An 18,405-nucleotide genomic window follows, 5' to 3' on the forward strand; every position below is an offset into this window, starting at 1 on the left:
GAAAAATAAATAAACATTAAAAAAGAGAGCGAGAGGGGGGCGCCTGGGTGGCTCATTTGGTTAAGCGTTTGACATCAGCTCAGGTCATGATCTCACAGTTCGTGGGTTTGAGCCCTGCATCGGGCTCTGTGCTGACAGCTCAGAGCCTGGAGCCTGCTTCAAATTCTGTGTCTCCCTCTCCCTCTTTGCTCCTCCCCCACTTGCACTCTGTCTCTCTGTCTCTCAAAAATAAATAAGTGTAAAAAAAATTTTTAATTTCTTTTACAAAAAAAAAGAGAAAACCTCGGTGTTTAACACGGTGTCTGGTACTTGGTAATATTAGTATTATTACTCTGTCACTTTAAACAATGACATTAGTGACACCACTGCTATCTCAGGTATCTTGCTGTCACCACCCACACCCCTGCCTCGGAGCAGCTCTCTGATCCCGGGTAAGTGACTACGCCTCCCTGAGCCTCGGTTTCCCGAAACGGGGCTGCTTAGAAGACCCTTCATCAGAGAGGTGCCGTCAGCACTCCTCGAGACAGTAGGACGTCTGGGACACCGCAGGTCCTCCCTGGCCCCCAGAGGGGCTGTCGGGGCCCCCCAAGGTCCGTTTCGGGCAGGGGAGGCCGGAAGCCACTCACGTGCGCTCCAGCTCCCTGCGGGTCCGCTCGCCCTCCCGCGCCGAGTCCTCCCGCTCCTCCTCCAGCCGGTCCCGCTGGCGCCGCAGGTCCTCCTGAGCCGCCTGCAGCTTCTCGCGCTCCTGCCGCAGCTCCTCGGCCTGCTGCTGGGCCGTCTGCAGGCTGCGGGCCAGGCTGTCCTTCTCCCTGCGGGGCGAGGGCAGGGGTGCTGGGATGGCTCCCCCCAGCGAAGAGGGCTGAGGGCCGAGGGCCGTGCTGCTGCCCTCTGACGGCTAAGGCGCCTGCCTCCAGGAAGCCTTCCCTGACGCCACCCCGACCATTCACTTCATCCGCATCTCCCTGGAGCTGGCTCTTCCCGGCAGAGGACACCCGGCTTTCCTTCTCCCCCAGCCCACCCAGGGGAGCGGATGGAGACCCTGGCTTGATCTCCAAGCCCCCGCCAGGTTGAAAAGGCCACGCTAGGCTCTCGGGGACACACGGACTCGTCTGTATGACCGGGAAATGCCCCTCAATTCTGGAAGGCCCAACAGAGCTGGGTGTTGCACAGGCCAGCGGCAGGTGGTAGCCAGCAGGGGAGGGAGGGGACAGCAACTGGGAGCTCCGGAGGTGTACAGGGCGTGGCCTCTTGCCCCGGTTCCAGCAGTCACAGAAACGGAGCGGGGGATGTGTGTCTGTAACCCCTCCTTCCGAGCCGGCGGGGGTCCTCAGCGTAGGGCTGATGCTGTGCGCCCCCACCGCTCCACCGCTTCACTCGAACTGGGACATACACCAGACGCTAAGGCCGCAGTGGGTAGGAAAAACCATATAGCACGGCGTGAAGTAGAAATCGCAGAATGCAAAATGAGGAGTTCGCTGTGAACACAGCTAGGTCAAAGCCCTCCTTCCAAGGCATGGGGAGCGCGGGTTTTGCGCTCAGATGGACCTGAATTCCAATTCCTACCCTCAGCCACACCGCTGTCAGCTTGGACAAGCCTCTCAACCTTAGGAATAGTCACAGCTCTGACCTGCGGGAGATTGATGGGAAGGCTAATTTAAGTAATCTGCCTAAAGCACCTGGCAATGAGCCTGGCACGTGACAGGTGTACTTGAAGCTTTTCTACCTCACTGCCAGGAAACTGCTTCCTAACAGTGCTCCGGACAGTCAGGTGAGGCTGTGAAAATGCAGGAAGGTCCCACCTGCTTATTTTCCCTTCTTTTTCCTTTTTGAAACATTTTTTTAAATGCTTATTTATTTTTGAGAGAGAAAGAGACAGAGCGTGAGCTGGGGTGGGCAGAGAGTGAGGGAGACAGAATCCGAAGCAGGCTGCAGGCTCTGAGCTGTCAGCACAGAGCCCGTCGAGGGACTCGAACTCACGAACCGTGAGATCATGACCTGAGCCGAAGTTGGACACTTAACCGACTGAGCCACCCACACACCCCTCCCCTTATGTTTTCAAACTTTTAATTGTGCAGTTACATTTATGAAGAGAAACAGTAAACAACAACAACAACAACAATAACCAGACAGCTAAGACTGGATCATTTCTTGTCTCAAAGATCTCCAATGACAGAGGCAGTCATTAGAAGTCTCTGAGATGACAGAAATGTTCTATAGCCTTTTGTGGCTACTGAGCTTCTAAAATGTGTCGAGGGCACCTGAGGGACTGAACTTTTTTAAATGTTTGATTAATTTAATTTTTAAAAATATTTATTTTTGAAAGAGAGAAAGAGATAAGAGGGAACAGGGGAAAGGCAGAGAGAGAGAGAGAAGAGAGAGAGAGAGAAACTCAAGCAGGTTCTTTGCTGTCAGCACAGAGCCCGACACAGGGCTCGAACTCACAGACTGTGATATCATGACCTGAGAGGAAATCAGGGTCAGTCGGACACTTAACAGACTGAGCCGCCCAGCGGCCCCTAATTAATTTGAATTTGAACAGACACACATGGGCCGGTTATGACCATGTCAGCGCAACCCCCGTGCTTACAGGCTGGGCGGGCATTCGATCCAGGCCCCCACCTCGGACCCTCTCAGGCACCTGTTCAGAAGGTCGATGGTGCCCCGCAGCCGCTGGGCCTCGCGCTGGGCGTCCTCATGAGCCTGGGTGGCCCCGCTGGTCTTGTCCCGAAGACGCTGCACCTGTTCCTCTAGGCTGCGCCGCTCACTCTCGCTGTCACTAAGCTGCTTCCGCAGGGTGCCCAGGAGGTCCTGGCTGGCCTCATAGCGCCCGCGCATGTCCTATGGCGTGGGAACCACTGAGTCCTGGGAGCTCCCAGAGCGCCCCCTACTGTCTGCTCATTCTAGGAACACACGCGCCCTCCTCTGTGGCCTAAGCCTGAGGCAGGAGAGTGGGACTAAGTCCTCCAGGCTGGGTTTCCACTCCCGCCCACTGTGCCCCCACCCCCCCTTCGGAGTGCTCTGCCAAGGCTCCGACCTCCATTTCCTCGGACACACTGACCTAAGACCCAGCCAAACCACCAAGCACACTCCCACATCCTCCGGATTCTGAGTACCCCAGGGCTCCCGGGCTCCTCCCCTTTGCATCCCGGTTCTGACTCCCCCAGACTCCTTGCCCCTAGCTCCTCTCATCCTAGACTGATTCCTCCCCGCTGGCCTTTTCCCAGGGTCCTGGCTTGGCTGGTCCCGGAACCTCTTCTTTCTATACCAGGACTCTAGTTCTGCCCCAGGGTCCGCCCCCAGCTGCCCAAGCACCTCCCACTCTGGGCTCAGATGGGCCACAGAGCTCTCAGCCACCTTTATGAAAACCGCTCAGTAGCTCTAACTCTGGGTTTTGGCGCCACCCAAAATGCTCAGGCCCAGGCTCCTCCCCTCCCCCACCCTGGCTCCACCCCCACAGCACTGGCTCCGCCCCAGGGCACGGGTGCCCCTCCTACCTGGACCTGCAGTTGGCGCTTGTGCAGGGCCGAGTGAATGAGGGCGAGCGTGGAGGAGTCGGAGCAGGCCGGGGATGGGCCTCGGCGCGGGGATCGGCCGCGGCCGGGCGAGGAGCGCCGCGGCGGGGAGGGGGTCCGGGGGCCTGAGAGCCCCCGCAGGCTGCCATCTGACGCGTCCCCGGTGCGCTCCGAGCCGCTTAGCTGGACACCGCTCTCCATGTCCGACAGGACGGCCTGAGGTGGGGTGGCCAGGCCAGTGAGGCGGGGGCCCCGGGCCAGCTGGACCAAGAAGCCCAGGGGAGGCGGGGGGTGGGGGTTGTCCAACAGCAGTCAGGATTCCCGGGGGTCCCCAACCGCTTGCAATTCAGCGCAAGGCCACCAGAGGACGCGGCGGACCCCGACTGCTGGGACCCTCCCTGCCCAGGGCTCCCTTCCACCTCCCACCTGTGCCAGGTCTCTCAGGGTCTGCTGCAGCCCCTCTCCGTCCTCTGTCTCCAGGGCCGCCTGCTCCTGGAGCCGCAGGGATTCCTGGGGTGGTGTAGGGGAGACAAAGAAGGGATGGCCAGGGTCTCTGCCCTAGTCTGAAACCACACCTTCATCTTCCTCCCTGCCCCCCTCACCCATCAGGTGGCCTCTAAGCGCATGCCCAGAGGCCAGCCACTTGGTAGACCCCATGGCATCCCCAGTGCCCTCACTGAGCAGACCAGGCCCAGAGAAGTGCAGTGTCACTGTATAGGTCACACAGCCTGCTGGAGGAGAGCCGGACATAGAACCCAGGCCAGGCCCCACAAAGCAGGATGACCAACCCAGGCAGCACCCTTGACGGGTGTCCCTCTGGAGCCCTGTGCTAGCAGGGCACAGGCATCTTTTCAAGACCCAGCTTATTGGCTCTGAGACTCTCTAGACAGTTTCCTCATCTGTGAAATGGGGATCATGCCACAGGGCTGCTGAGAAAATGAAATGGGATAAAGGAGGTGCATGTCCTTACCACTAAGCCTGGCACACAGTAGGTGCTCACACTAAGCCTGGCACATACTAGGTGCTCAATTAGTGAGGGGTGAAACGGCATCTGAATGGAATGCTAGGGGTGGCCCTAGCAAACCCGGCCCTCCTTTGGACGGGTCGGCCTCCCGATCCCGTCCTGCCTCATCTCGGGGGCACGTGCAGCTCACCAGGGCCTCAAGCTTCTCGGTAAGGGCCTTGTTGACCTGATCCTTCTCCAGATTCTGGTTCTGAAGGCGCTCCACTGTCAGGGCCAGCTCTGTCACTCTGCAAGAAGGGCAGTGACAGACGGAAGGCGAGACCCACTCCAGCCTCTCCTCCAAACCCACCAGCACTGTGTCCTTCATGCTTTCCCAAACTTTGGTGGTGGGGGGAACCCTAGGATTAAGTGCCTTGAGCAAGTCACTTCTCTCTGAACTTCAGACTTGCTCATTTGTAAAAGGAGATGAGGGCGCCTTAAGCATTGACTTTGGCGCAGGTCATGCTCTCACGGTTCATGAGTTTGAGTCCCACATTGGGTGAGCTCAAGCCCACTTCGGGTGGGCCCCATTTCTCTCTCGCTCTCCTTCTCTCTCTCACAAATAAAAATAAAAATAAAAGGAGAATGAGGTTGCCATTCACTTTATCTCTGGGACTCACCCAGGTCGCAGGAGGGAGGAGTGTAAATTCTAGCCTCAGTGGCTAAACTGTTCATAATGTGCCCTGGACAAGAGTCCCCTGAACCTCAGTCTCCTCCTCAGCCAAACGGGGTGCCTGGGAAGGCGGCTGAGCTCACACAGGGGAAGGGCCCATCCCCGGTAAACAGATGCTCGCTCTTCCCTGCGTCCCCAGATGCACAGTCCATGGGGAAGCCTCACTCACGTGCTGCGTACCAGGCACCCACCTGGCACTGAGGTTGGCCTTGTCCAGGTTGCTCTGCACCTGCAGCTGGGCCAGGTCCTTCTCCTGGAGCACCTTGTCCCGCAGCTGCTCCTCGAGCTGGGCCTGCAGCAGCGCCTGCTTCTCCAGGGCCGCCTCTGCCCGGCTCTCAGCCAGCCGCAGGCCCGCAGTCAGCCCCAGGTCCGCCTCCTGGATGGCCCTCGAGGTGCGGGCCAGCTCCCCTCCCAGCTGCCGCAGGTCCCTGGTGGAGACAGCGATGGAGGGGGATGGGATGGGGGGGGAGGCTCCCAAGTATAAATTAAATTAAAACTATCCCAGGATGCTAACAGTGGATGCCACTATCAGACGGAAAAAAAAAAAAAAGTCACATAACACAGTGTAGGTGAGGCTATGGAGAAACAGACAATTCCTACACTGCTGGTGGGAGGGTAAGTGGGTGTAACCACAATGCAGGGCAATTAGGAAGCTCTCTGAAAAGTATAAATGGGTAGGTTCTTTGATCCACTGACTACATCCCTCAGAATTTGTCCTACAGATACAGCCCAATGCAAGGGAAGTGACCTGTGTATAAAGTGATTCACTGCAGTACTGCTCATGTAAGAAATATTGGTGACACGGGGCGCCTGGGGGGCTCAGTCGGTTAAGTGTCTGACTTCAGCTCAGGTCATAATCTCCCAGCTCATGGGTTCAAGCCCCACATTGGGCTCTGTTCTGTGCTGATAGCTCAGAGCCGGGAGCCTGCCTCGGATTCTGTGTCTCCCTCTCTCTCTGCACCTCCTCCACTCATGCTGTCTCTCTGTCTCTCAAAAATAAATTTAAAATATATATATTGATTTGTGTAAAGTAAAAGCATAACTTAAAAACAGAACTACCCTAGGACCCAGCAATTGCACTACTATTTAGCCAAAGGACACAGGTGTGTTATTCCCAAGGGGCACATGCACCCTAATGTTTATAGCAGCACTATCGACAACAGCCAAAGTATGGAAAGAGCCCAACTGTCCATCAACAGATGAATGGATAGAGGGAAGATGTGGTGTGTACATATACAGTGGAGTGTTACTCAGCAATCAAAAAGAATGAAATCTTGCAGTTTGCAACAACATGGATGGAACTAAAGATTTTCATGCTACGCGAAATTAGAGGAAGACACAGATCATATGACTTCATTCATATGGAATCTAAGATACAAAACAGATGAACATAAGAAAAGGAAAGCAAAAATAACATAAAAACAGGGAGGGGGACAAAACGTAAGAAAGTAAAATATAGAGAACAAACTGAGGGCTGCTGGAGGAGTTATGGGTGGGGGATGGGCTAAATGGGCAAGGGGCATTAAGGAGGGCACTGCGCGTTATACATCGGGGATAAATCACTGGAATCTACTCCTGAAATCATTATTGCATGATATGTTAACTAACTTGGATGCAAATTTAAAATAATTAATTAATCAATCAAAGGGGTCCACAACATAATCGATCAGGTCTAGGTAAGCAACATAGATAGAAAACAATTGAATATAAATGCACTAAAAATTTTAGCCATAAAAAAAAAGAATGTGGGGCGCCTGGGTGGCTCAGTCGGTTAAGTGTCCAACTTCAGCTCAGGTCATGATCTCACAGTTTGTGGGTTCAAGCCCCACATCGGGTTCTGTGCTGACAGCTCGGAGCCTGGAGCCTGCTTCAGATTCTGTGTCTCCCTCTCCCTGCTCCTTCCCTGCTCATACTTTATCTCTCTCTGTCTCTTTCTCAAAAGTAAATAAACATTTAAAAAAGGCTACTATTAAATAAATCTGGCATATCCATTCCATGGAATATTCTGTAACCCAGAAAAATGGGGAAGCTGTTCAGAGGCTGAGAGGGGCTTTCCTGCAGTTATAACTATTAGGTGAAGAAAGCATCTTCAAGAACGCAATGACAAAGTTCTACCAAAAATATAGAACAAAGGGGGTGGGCAGGAGAGAGAGAGAGAGAGATGTGGTGTATTTGCTTGTATAACATAACGCTGGAAGGCCATGTAGGAAACTGGGAGGGAAGCGTCTGGGCCAGAAAGGGGAGGGAGACTTTTCACTGTACACCTTTTGTAATTTGAATCTTGTGAATATGTAAGTTATTCAAAAGTAAAATAATTAAAGTTTTAAATGCTAATTAAAAATAATTTGTATTTGGGGCAACTGGCTGGCTCAGGCTGTAGAACATGCAACTCTTGATCTTGGTGTCCTGAGTTCAAATCCCATGTTGGGCAAAGAGCTCACTTAAAAAAAAATTTTATATTAAAAAAACAGACATAAGGGCACCTGGGTGGCTCAGTCAGTTAAGTGTCCAGTTACGGCTCAGGTCATGATCTCAGGGTTCATGGGTTCGAGCCCCGCATTGGGCTCTGTGCTCACAGCTAGCTCGGAGCCTGGAGCCTGCTTTGGATCTGTGTCTGCCACTCTCTCTGACCCTCCCCTGCTCATGCTGTCTCTCTCTCTCTCTCTCTCAAAAATAAATAAAAAACAAAAAATTAAAAAAAATAGACATATATTAAATATATCAAATAGGCTAAATCCTTTCCTTTCCTGAATCAACTATACCACTGGGCGCCTAATAGTAAGGAGAGAAAGTGCCCCATACTTTCAGTTAATACACGAAAAAGTGACAGAATGGGACATTCATTATTTGGCGACCCCTGATGAGAGTCTGAGCCTTGGTTCAGAGCATCAAGCGCTTCCAATGTACAAAAAGAAAGACAGGCAGGCACTGGGGTTTCCTAATTAAAGAGCACACAGCACTTAGGAAGAAGTCTTGTTTTAAAAAAACAAAAACAGGGGCGCCTGGGTGGCTCAGTCGGTTAAGTGTCCGACTTTGGCTCAGGTCATGATCTCACGGTTTGTGGGTTCAAGCCCCGTGTCGGGCTCTGTGCTGACAGCTCAGAGCCTGGAGCCTGCTTCAGATTCTGTGTCTCCCTTTCTCTCTGACCCTCCCCTACTCATGCTGTCTCTGTCTCTCAAAAATAAATAAAAAACATTAAAAAAAATTTTTAAATAAAAAAACAAAAACACAAAAACAAAAACCCGAACCTGAATCTGATCAAGGCTTAGACTCAACAACCAATTTACAAGAAGTACAGGGGACAAAGGTGTTAAACGCCACCTCTGAATCACTCAGGACAACTGTCCCCATTTCCTAAACAAACATATGAAAAGACTTACTTAAAAGGCAAGTCAGCCAATCACGTTTGATGAGCATCTAGGATGGGTCCCGATTCAAACAAATTATAAAACACAAAAATATCTGATGATTTTTAAAAAAGATCACCTGGGGCACCTGGGTGGCTCAGTCAGTTAAGAGTATGGCTTCCGCTCAGGTCATGATCTCCCAGTTCGTGAGTTCTAGCCCCGCTCGGGCTCTGTGCTGACAGCTCAGAGCCTGAGTCTCCCTCTCTCTCTGCCCCTCCCCTGCACTCTCTCTCTCTCAAAAACGAATAAATGTTAAAATTTTTTTTCAAAAAAGAAGCTTTAACAAAAGATCCTTAAATAAATAATTAAATAAAATGTTAGCGCAAAAGGAAAGGAATTGCCCCCCCCCCCCCCCCCCCGCCTCCCTTGCTCGAAGATGGAGCAGGACCAAGCTCCTCTGCTGACACGGGCCTCTGAGGCTCTCCCAACCTGACCTCCCTTCACCTGTCTTTTGTTCAACGCCGCTGGCTGCCATTCCTCCTACCTCCTAGCCTTTGCTCACGCTCTTCCTTCTGCTTGGAGTGCCCCTGTCTCTCCTGGTTAAAATCCTACCCAGCCCTTGAGGCCAGTGCAAATTCCACCTCCTCTATGAAGTGTTTCTCTGACCTCCCCACCCCTCCCAACCTTCTGAGCATCTGGGGTATTCTCTCTGTTCTAGGGGTCACTCTCCACTCACTTCCCAGGTCTAGAATTTGGGGGGGTCGTATCTTTTCATAACTAGAGTTTGCGAGGTCCTATAGCAGAAGCTGAATATTCTAGTGGATTAATAGCGGGAGCAGTAACTCCTGACTAGGCCACTTACTTACTGCTGTGTGACCTTGAGAAGGTCACTCTGCCTCTCTGAACCTAAATGCCCTCATCTGTGAAGTGGGGATTATCACAGTTCCCACCTCACAGGGAGCCTGTCCATATCGGAAGAAATGAAACAGCCAAAGAGCCTAGCTCAGAGCCAGGATGGTGGTAGGAATTAACTGTTACTAGTTGTCTCTGCATCGCCACAGGGCCTGGCACACAGTAGGTGTGTTAGGTTGGACTAAAGTTCAACTGCGCTGAGTTGAAGTCAGTGTAAAAAGCGGGGCACTCTCCTGCGGCTGCAGCTCTCCCCAGGCCGCCCCTCTGCCGGCCGGGCCTCACCTCTCGGTGGACATCTTCACCTCGCTGACCAGCCGACGGACCCCCACCACCTGCCTCCAGAGAAGGAGAAGGCGGCTGTGCTCGTTGCTGACGTAGGTGTTGAAGGACTGCAGGGAAGGCGGGCTGAGTGAGCTCCGGCCCCGCCCCCAACTCCGCCCCCTCCCCAACTCCGCCCCCTTCACCAACTCAGACCACCCAGGAGACGCGGGGCGTCCGGGGCAGTGTGTCTTGCCCTGGGGCAGTGTGTCTTGCCCTGGGCCGCCGCGCAGCTGCCCACCCCCGTTCAGGCTCTCAAGCTTCCCTCTCGCACAGGGAACTGGGTTGCACTGCCTCCACCGGCTGCGGCTCCAACAGGCAGCTCAAAGGGCAGAAAGTGCTGGAGCTAGGCCTAGGTTTGCATCCCAGCAGCCAGCTGCACGACTGTGGGCAGGTTACTTCACTTCTCTTTAAAATGAGGATGACAGCACCTACCACACAGTTATTATGAGGAACAGAAGAGAAAATGCATGGCAGGCATGTAGTGAGGGCTAAGCGAAGCCAGCTATTACAATGACAAACTATTCAGGTCTCCTAAAGGGCTCATGGGCCACTCAGCCATCCTTCTCCATCCCCCCCCCCCCAACCCCTTAGTCCTCACCACTCTACCATGGCCCTTCCCCTCCGGCCAGGCTGGGACCCCAAGGCCCCGGGGGCCTCCTGGCACCCCCGTGCCCACCTCCTCCTCACGCCTCCATGCCGCCTCCCGCTGCTCCAGCTCCTTGCGGCTGCGTGTCCAGTCAGTAGTCACCTTGCGTATGTCCTCACTCAGAGCCTGGTTGGCCGAGCTGGCCTGGTCCAGCTGCTCTCGGAGCATGGAGTTCACCTGTGCCAGGCTGGCACTCCTGAGAGGGGAGGGGGGGCACGAAAGGGACTGGTGGGCACAGGGCAGGAGAGTCCAGCCCGCCACCTAGGCTCCCTCCCTGCCACACCCCACCTCTGCTGCTCCTCCTCCAGGCGGACGAGGGCACTCTCCAGGTCATGGCTGTGCTCTGTGTCCTGGGTGGGAGAAGTGGGGCATCAGCCTGGGCAAGTGGAAGGAAGGGCCTGCCTTGCCTCTCCTCCTCCAATCCTCCCCCTTCCCCCACCCACACCCACCCTCAGCCGCTGCCGCTCCAGCTCTGTGGATCTCTCTAGCAGCTGTTGCTCCAGCTCCGAGCACCTCTTCTTGTACTGGAGGGTCTGCGGATGGGTGGGGATTAGTGGAAGGTTAGCCCCAGGGGCTGGGTGCAGGGCAAAGCGGCCACACACACGGGGGACAGGAGGGGCAGGAGCGGGTAGCCCTGACCTTGGCCTGCAGCCGCTGCACAAGCTGGGCCTGCCGCTGCTGGCCTTCCTGGTAGGCCTGCAGCTTGCGCCGGTAGGAGGCCTGCTCCTCCTGCAACTGCCTCCGCAGCTCCACGCTCTGCCGTACCAGCCCCGTGGGCTCCTGCGTTTCCGGCTCCCCAGACTCCAGCCGCACAGCCTGCTCCAGCTGCAGGGAAGGTGCCTGGGTGAGAGGCGCAGGCCTCTCGGGAAAAGCAGGCCCAGAACTCTGCAGAGGGTGCCAGGCTGGGCCCAGACCCACAATGCCTTGAAGGCATAGATGGGCAAGCCCAGGATGTGAAGCGCACGTGCACGGGGTAATGCAGCCGTGCACGGACAGACTGAGCATGCATGGACGCACAGACAAGGCACAGAAGGACACACACAGGAGGGCCCAGTAACAGCTGCAAACAGAACACAAAGTTGCACCCGGGGGTGAACACTGCACCCTCCACGCACAGTGCACAGTGAGCCTCTGCTCCAAACACCTAGCTCCATCTCTATGTCCCCCCCCACCCCCTACAGTGTGCTTGCGAAAACCTAGATTTCTGTTCCCCATTGTATCTTAGACCCAGAAGAATGGCAGTGGCGTGTTTGCTGAGATCAAGCATTAATCGCATGAGCAACTGTGAATGCATTCAAACAGAAGCAAAAATATACACGTGCATATCTGAGCTTAGAGACATGCACACACATAGGGCACATGGGCGGTCTCAAACACCCCCAGGGTGGCACAGATAAAGTCCCCACCCCACCCCTATGCCCCACCCCACACAGTGCTCTGTAAGAGACACAAAGTCTCTAACATAAGGTTCACTCATTAATGCCCTCTCATCCCAGCCCCAAGTCCACCCCCCACACACCCTCCTTACAGGAGGGAAGCTGCTGTCAGCACCCTCTCCACCCCCATGCAGCTGGGAGCCCCTTCACTGTCAGAGCCTGTGAGCACAGGCAGGAGGCCTGCCCCACTATGGCTGAGCCTCCTAACCCCTTAGGCACCTGCTGGCCCCAGGGGGGCCCATCAGCGTCCTCAAGCTGCTGGGGAAGGGAGGGGGGAACCGGTGGCTGAGGGTGAGCAGGACTGACAGAAGAGGGACACTGCTCAGGGAGAAGCGAGGGGAAGACAGCTCAGCCCAGCTGACCCCAACCCAGGCCCAGCTCCCCACTGCCCGGCCTGCTAGCTCAGGCCCGGCAGTCCCATGCCCTCCCACGTGAGGCCCCAGGGAAGCCAATGGCAAGGCCAACTGCTCTTCCCCTGACTAACAGCCAGTCCAGGCTAGCCCCCCCACGCCCACATTCACCGTATGCCCAGGAGCCACTCAATGAGCCACTGACAGCCCTACCCACTCCAGCCCACATGCTGGGGTCAGTGCTAGGGCAGGGCGACAGTGGCCCCTGGGGTGCCACCCATAAAGAGGGGCCGGTGGGGACTGCTTGGGGGCTTCTGCCTGGAAGGTAGGCTGCAGGCCTGTGACCAGGGTCTGCAGAGAGCCTACCTAAGGCAGTGACAGCCAGAGTGCCTACCTCTGGGCACAGTGATGGCAGCACTGAGATACTACGTGTATCTGGCTGCGGCTGGGTGTATTTTGTCATCTGTCTCCATGTGGGACCCTGTGTACCTCTGTGTCTAGGCCTCCATGGGCACCTCAGTGAGGGAGGTCACAGGTCCATGGCGTGGTGCAAGCATGGGGGTGCCCGTGTGTTCATATGTTTATGTCCGTGTGCAGGACAGTAAGGGGGGGATCTGGGGCGTGTGTCTGGGCTCCACATGCATCTGTGGCCTGTGGTCAGCAACTCTACACAATGTGCAGGCACGCACACCTCTGTCTGGCTGTGTGTGTCCGTGAGACGTGAGACCACGTACTGTGTTGTCCGCAGGATGGTGTATCTCGTCCGAGTGGCTGTGCGTCTGGGCGCCACGTGCTGTGAAGGGGGGGGACTGTGTGGTGTCTGGCTGTGGGTGTGGCTTATGCCGTGTCCAGTCCACGAATCTGAGCGTATCACTACCGGAGACTTGTGTTTCCGTGTGACGTGCCTTGTGTGGGGTCTGATGGTGGCCTGTGCTCTGTGTGTTTTGCACACAGATGCTCTTTGCTGCTGTGATTTAGAGGGGTTCAGGCAACCTTTGGGTGCTCCACCTGCTCCCCCAGTGCTCACAGCCAGACCAGGGCCACTCCCCCCACACCTCACCCCTTTCCACAAACTTTACCCCTCACAAAACAGCCTTTCAGTTTTACTTGTAATTCAAAAGGGAAAGAGGCGGTCACCAAGCTGAGGGTAAAAGAAGTTTACCGTCTCCCCTAGCAACCCCTGCCCTGTGACCCACCATTCATTCACTCTGTCCAGGTTGCCATGGCCACGAGGGAGGCGGTAGAGCCCAGGGGGTCTGTCCTGTGGAGCCACGAGGGAGGGGATGTGGCCATGGCTTCCTTCCCATTCCCAGCTGCCTCACCCCAACACCTGCTCCACAGACAGGAAGATGGGATCAGAGGTCCTCCTTGTGACCTGGGAAGTGGCCCCCGGGAGCCTCTGCCTCAGTTTCCCCACATGCACCAACGGGACACAGATGTAGACCTTGCCTCCACTTCTTTTTCCCAGGGATACTGTGGGGTTTACACGAGTCAGAACAACCTCACTGACTGGCTTCCAAACCAGCCCACATGTAACAGTTGTGGCCACAGGGGCAGGGCCGCCTCCTGCACCCTGGGAACAAGTGGGCAGCAGGGACAGAGTGCCACAGGGCTGCAGAGCCCTGGACGAGGGGTCTTCACCCAGCTCCTCTGTTGACCTTGGGCCTCTGGCGCCCCTGCTCTGGGCCTCTCCCCCCATCTGTAATAAGGTGATCTCCAGGCTCAGATGGGCTCCATGGGCCCACCCCCCAGGGCGGGCTTTGCCTCCAAACCCTGCCTGCAGGCGGGAGCCTCACCTACACAACCTCAGACAGAGAAAAGCGAAACACCAGGCTCCCTCTACATGCTATTCAGCGGCCTCCCCAGCCACATGAGGAATCTTCTAGACGAATACAGCACCCCCACACACACACACGCAGCCTCTGGCCTGCTGGAGCCCCAGCCTCAGAAGCGTGTCTTAGCAGAAAAACCTGCCACCTCCTACCTCTCCTTTTCTGCCCCTGGCCGCTCGTGGGGCTGCGCTAGCTTCGCTGTGAGTCAGAAGTTGGCATTTAGGAGACAGCCCCCGGGGGCCTGGCATTGTGCCAGTGGCCAAAAAGATGAGAGGGCTACACTGGAAGAGGGCTGGCTCATGGCCCCGTCGCCACCGACAATGTGGGACCTGGGCCAGCTCGCCCACCACCCCTCCCGCAAACCCTGGGAAAAGGAACTGTGCACTGTCCCCGGCGCTGGGGCCACCACGGGCCCCCCACCCTGGGCCTCCACATGTCTCAACACATCGGAGGCCTGTCCAGGCGGGCAGACACCAGGACACTGGCGCACCTCACGGCCACAGGCTTGAATGCAGTTCCCTCTTTCCAGCAAGGGTTTATGCGTGGACAGGCCCAGCCCAGGGGTCCGCGGCTAAGCTGGCTCTGCCTCCCACACAGGGGGCTTGGGCCAGCCTCAGTCTCTGCGCTCCAGTCTCTTCATTACATCCAGAGGGTCGTGTGCGAGGTCCTTCCAGCTTTCCAACTGCCCCCCCGGAAGTCCTAGCCCATCATCTCCTCGTTGCCCAGGAAACGCACCTGCAATGCACAGCTGGGGCCTGGGGCACGAGACCCAGCCTTCACGGGCTGTGTGACCCCAAGCACGGTGCCCTCTCTCTCGGAGCCTGTTACCTCCTCCATTACATGCGCATCATCGTGGCTCCAACTTGGTGCATCAAACGTAAAGCTCCCAGTAAGTGCCTGGCACGTAGTAAGCACTCAATAAACGGTAGCTGCTATTATGACTGTTATTACCACTCCCATCTAGACACTCTCTCTGTCGTGCAACTCTCTCACCAACCTGCAGTCACCAACTCCCTAGCGTCACCTCTCACGAGCTTGGGGATCCAAAGGAGATGGTGCAGCAAAAACAACATGTGCTCCTGGCCCACGGCGACCTCCTGCCCCAGACCCTGGGGGCCCCAGAAGCCTGCAGCACAAGCCCTGGGAAGGCGAATCCTGTCTGCACTTGGACGCAGGGCTGGCTTCTCCCTTCCTTGGCTGGTCTCAGTCCCGGTGGGGGGTGGGGGGGGTGGCAGCAGGTCTGTGGCGGCCCCAGAAAGGTCGGCAGATGCCACCTGGGCCCGCTCCACCTGCCTACCTCAGCTGGGTGGACCCCAAGACCCATGTTCAGGGGGGCACAAAGAGATGTCCAGACACTCAAGGGGTGGCAGGGGTCTCTAGGGGTCTCAGTCTCTGCTCCCACCCCAAGGGTCACCCCTGGCGACAAGGACTTTATTCCATCCCTCGCTGACTCCTCCCAAGCCCACATCATACTAGCATCCCTGAGACAGAAAACAAACTTGGGGAGCACAGAGACTTGCTCGAGGCCACTCAGGTTGGCAGAGCCACAATCTACACCCAGGCCCGCCTTTGGCGCAGGGCCGGGCCAGCCTGGCTGTCTCCCCGCCCTCGCCTCAGGGACCACCGCCCCCGGGCAGCACCCACCCTCTCGCTGACCGCGTTGTACTTGATGGCCAGCTCGTCACGCTCAGCACGGCTCTGGGCCAGCAAGTCCTCCACACGGGACAACTCCTGCTGCAGCAGCTGGTTCTCCTCCTGCAGTGACAGCACGGATGCCATCTCTGGGGCCGACAGCGGGGCTGCAGGGGGACAGCAGGCACATGGTTGGCTTCCTTCCCCCGAGGGCCAGGCGGACACCCTCCCACTACAGGTGTTCCAGAAACATCACTGGAGGCAGGAAGCGGGACTGGGCCCCTGAGAGTGGACGTTGGCACCGGAGCACACTAACAGAGCTGAAGAACAGGAAGCTGGGCAAAGAGACGGGCCTCGGGCTCGACTCAGAGTGGACAAGACCACGGCTGGAGGGTGGCCCCAGCGGGCCCAGAACATGCAGGAGGGGGGCTCGGTCCAGGAGTTCTAGCTCCTTCCTTCTCCAGGTACTGCTCTTCTCTGGGCCTCAGTTTTGCTGATCTGAAATGGAGTGGAACGGTAACCAGGAGACCAGGAAGACCTCACTTAAGGGAAGGGCTGCATGGAACTTCTGAAGCCAGGGCTTAGGATCTCATAGGTCGGGGCACCTGGTGGTTGAGTCAGTTGAGTCAGACTTCGACTCAGGTCATGATGTCACGGCTCATGGGTTCGAGCCCCATGTCGGGCTCTGTGCTGACAGCTAGCTCAGAGCCTGGAGCCTGTCTTCGGACTCTGTGTCTCCCTCTCTCTCTCTGACCCTCCCCTACTCATGCTGTGTGTGTGTGTCTCTCTCTCAAAAATAAATAAAATATTTTTAAAAAGGCTCCTACAGGTTATGTTGGAAGGAGGAGAAGGAAGAGGAAGAGAGAGGAGGAAAAGGAAGGGGGGAAAAAAGGGAGAAGTAGAAGTGTCCCCCGGCCCTGGGGCTCCTCTTCCATCCCAGGAGAACTGGACACACACCACCAGGTCTCTAGGCTCTTCCAGCCTGAGGTGAGCGTTCTCTAAGTCTCTCCTTGCCTGGGGCTCGCAGGGGCCCCAACATCCCGGGTCCTCATGAGGAGGCCGAGGTTGGACAAGGACTGTGGTGGAGCCCTAGAATTGCTACCAAAGAGCTGCCAACACGTCACTTGTAACTGACTGTTGTGCCCTTCCCGGACTCTCAAACCACAAAGGAGGTGGGGGATGGCACCCAGCAGGAGGAGCAGGGGCCCGTCAGCCTCTCTGCCCCGGTGGGGAATGGACAGACCCTCCCTAGGACTTCTGCAAAGCCCTGAGCTGAACTGAGCTGCCCTCCCCCTGTAATCTCAGGTTCAGCCAAGCTCACACCTTCCCTGGGAGAGAACATGGTGTTTGGGTCTAAGTCTCTGCTGTGGGCTGCGGGTGGGGGTGCTCATCCCCACTGTCGAGCAGCATCACATGGAGAACAAGTCTGGGCAAACTATACCTCTGGGCCTCCACTTCCTCATCTGTAAAATAGGTCCCTCCATCACAGGGTTGTGCCTGCCTCATAGTGGGTATTCGAGAAATGGAAGCTACAGTCATTATTGTCATTACAACCGTGGGAGAGGCGGGTGCGAGAAGAGGGGAGATGCAGGCAGTGCCTGTGGGGGCAAATGAAGAGGGGCACCTTGGCTCTCAGGCTGGGAGAGGTTGCGGGTGACGATCTCCCTGATGCGGGCGGGCAGGCAGGTGAGCTGAGAGTCCGGAGCCGGGTCCTGCGCGCTCAGGCCTCTCTCCCGGCCTGCCCTCAGGACGCTGCCCTCCAGTGTCTGTAGGGGGAAGAGAAAGGGTTGGAAGGGGACCAGGCACCCTGGTCTCCCTGGACTGGATGGGACAAGAACAAAGTCCTACCACCCAAGATGTGGGTGCCCAGGAAATTCCCCGCAGAGGGAAGCCTGGGAGTTAACGGTGGATAAAAGCCCCAGGGGAGGGACTGCTTGAGTGCCTTCTGCCCGGGAAGGAGGCTCTGTGGAGGGGCCCAGAGGAGAGACCCAAACCGCATGGCCCACTCACAAAACCCATTGGGGCAGCACAGTGTTGGGGGTCCCACACATCCAACCCTACAATGGATGAGGATAGCACTGTGCTAGCAGACATCACCTCAACCCTTAAATCTGGGAGCAGGGACTCCCTTTTCCCTCAGGGCGCTGGGATAAGGGGCCATGCCAGTTTTGCTCCCAGCCTCTTTCTACCCCCAGTCTGGCTGTGAGCTGCCAGCTGGACCCCACCGCCCACCCCTCCCACCCCATGACTCCAGGATGCACCTACCACTCCTGCATTCCTGCTAGACCCATGCTCCCCTGCCCCGGACACGGGGGGCTCAGTCCTCAGCACCCACCTGGATAACCGTCTCCAGTGCCTGCTGGGCCTCCACGGATTCCTCCAGCCCCAAGCTCATGGAGGGGGAAACCGTGGGTGCTCCCCCGCCCTGCCCCTTTCCAGGGACTGAGAGCCTAGCTCAGCTCTCCCACCCCATGGCCAGACCGCTGTGCTGAGCACAGCGCAGATTAGGCTTAAATCCGGTGGTGCCCCCCCATGTGACCACTGAGGTGGGAGGGGTGAGGGAGGGGGAGGGGCTGGGAAAGGAGAGGAGGGGAGGGAAAAGAGGGAAGAGAAGGGATGAAGAGGGGGAGGGGCAGAAAGGGGGAGGAGGTGGGGGAGAAAGGGAAAGGCTGGAGAGAGGGAGGGGGAGGGACCTGGAGATGAAGGGACCCCCCCAAACACACACACACACACACACACAC

General features: G+C 56.6%; 1 protein-coding gene across 1 annotated transcript in view; it reads right to left on the reverse strand.

Annotated features, from left to right (window-relative positions):
- Positions 1-18,152, reverse strand: part of CROCC (ciliary rootlet coiled-coil, rootletin) — a 41,705-nt gene extending 23,553 nt beyond the window's left edge. The window contains exons 1-14 of the mRNA XM_029945899.1: positions 18,000-18,152; positions 17,289-17,430; positions 15,677-15,831; positions 11,054-11,239; positions 10,864-10,947; positions 10,703-10,764; positions 10,445-10,610; positions 9,730-9,836; positions 5,380-5,616; positions 4,667-4,763; positions 3,939-4,022; positions 3,495-3,728; positions 2,639-2,838; positions 627-809 (exon numbers count right to left, since the gene is read on the reverse strand). Of these exons, the coding sequence (XP_029801759.1) occupies positions 627-809; positions 2,639-2,838; positions 3,495-3,728; positions 3,939-4,022; positions 4,667-4,763; positions 5,380-5,616; positions 9,730-9,836; positions 10,445-10,610; positions 10,703-10,764; positions 10,864-10,947; positions 11,054-11,239; positions 15,677-15,831; positions 17,289-17,430; positions 18,000-18,059 (1,997 nt within the window). The 5' untranslated portion in view covers positions 18,060-18,152. The remainder of the gene's footprint in view (positions 1-626; positions 810-2,638; positions 2,839-3,494; positions 3,729-3,938; positions 4,023-4,666; positions 4,764-5,379; positions 5,617-9,729; positions 9,837-10,444; positions 10,611-10,702; positions 10,765-10,863; positions 10,948-11,053; positions 11,240-15,676; positions 15,832-17,288; positions 17,431-17,999) is intronic.
- Positions 18,153-18,405: the final 253 nt, after the last annotated feature.

The sequence above is a fragment of the Suricata suricatta genome, chromosome 8 (genome assembly GCF_006229205.1).
Source record: "Suricata suricatta isolate VVHF042 chromosome 8, meerkat_22Aug2017_6uvM2_HiC, whole genome shotgun sequence".
Taxonomy (NCBI): Eukaryota; Metazoa; Chordata; class Mammalia; order Carnivora; family Herpestidae; genus Suricata; species Suricata suricatta.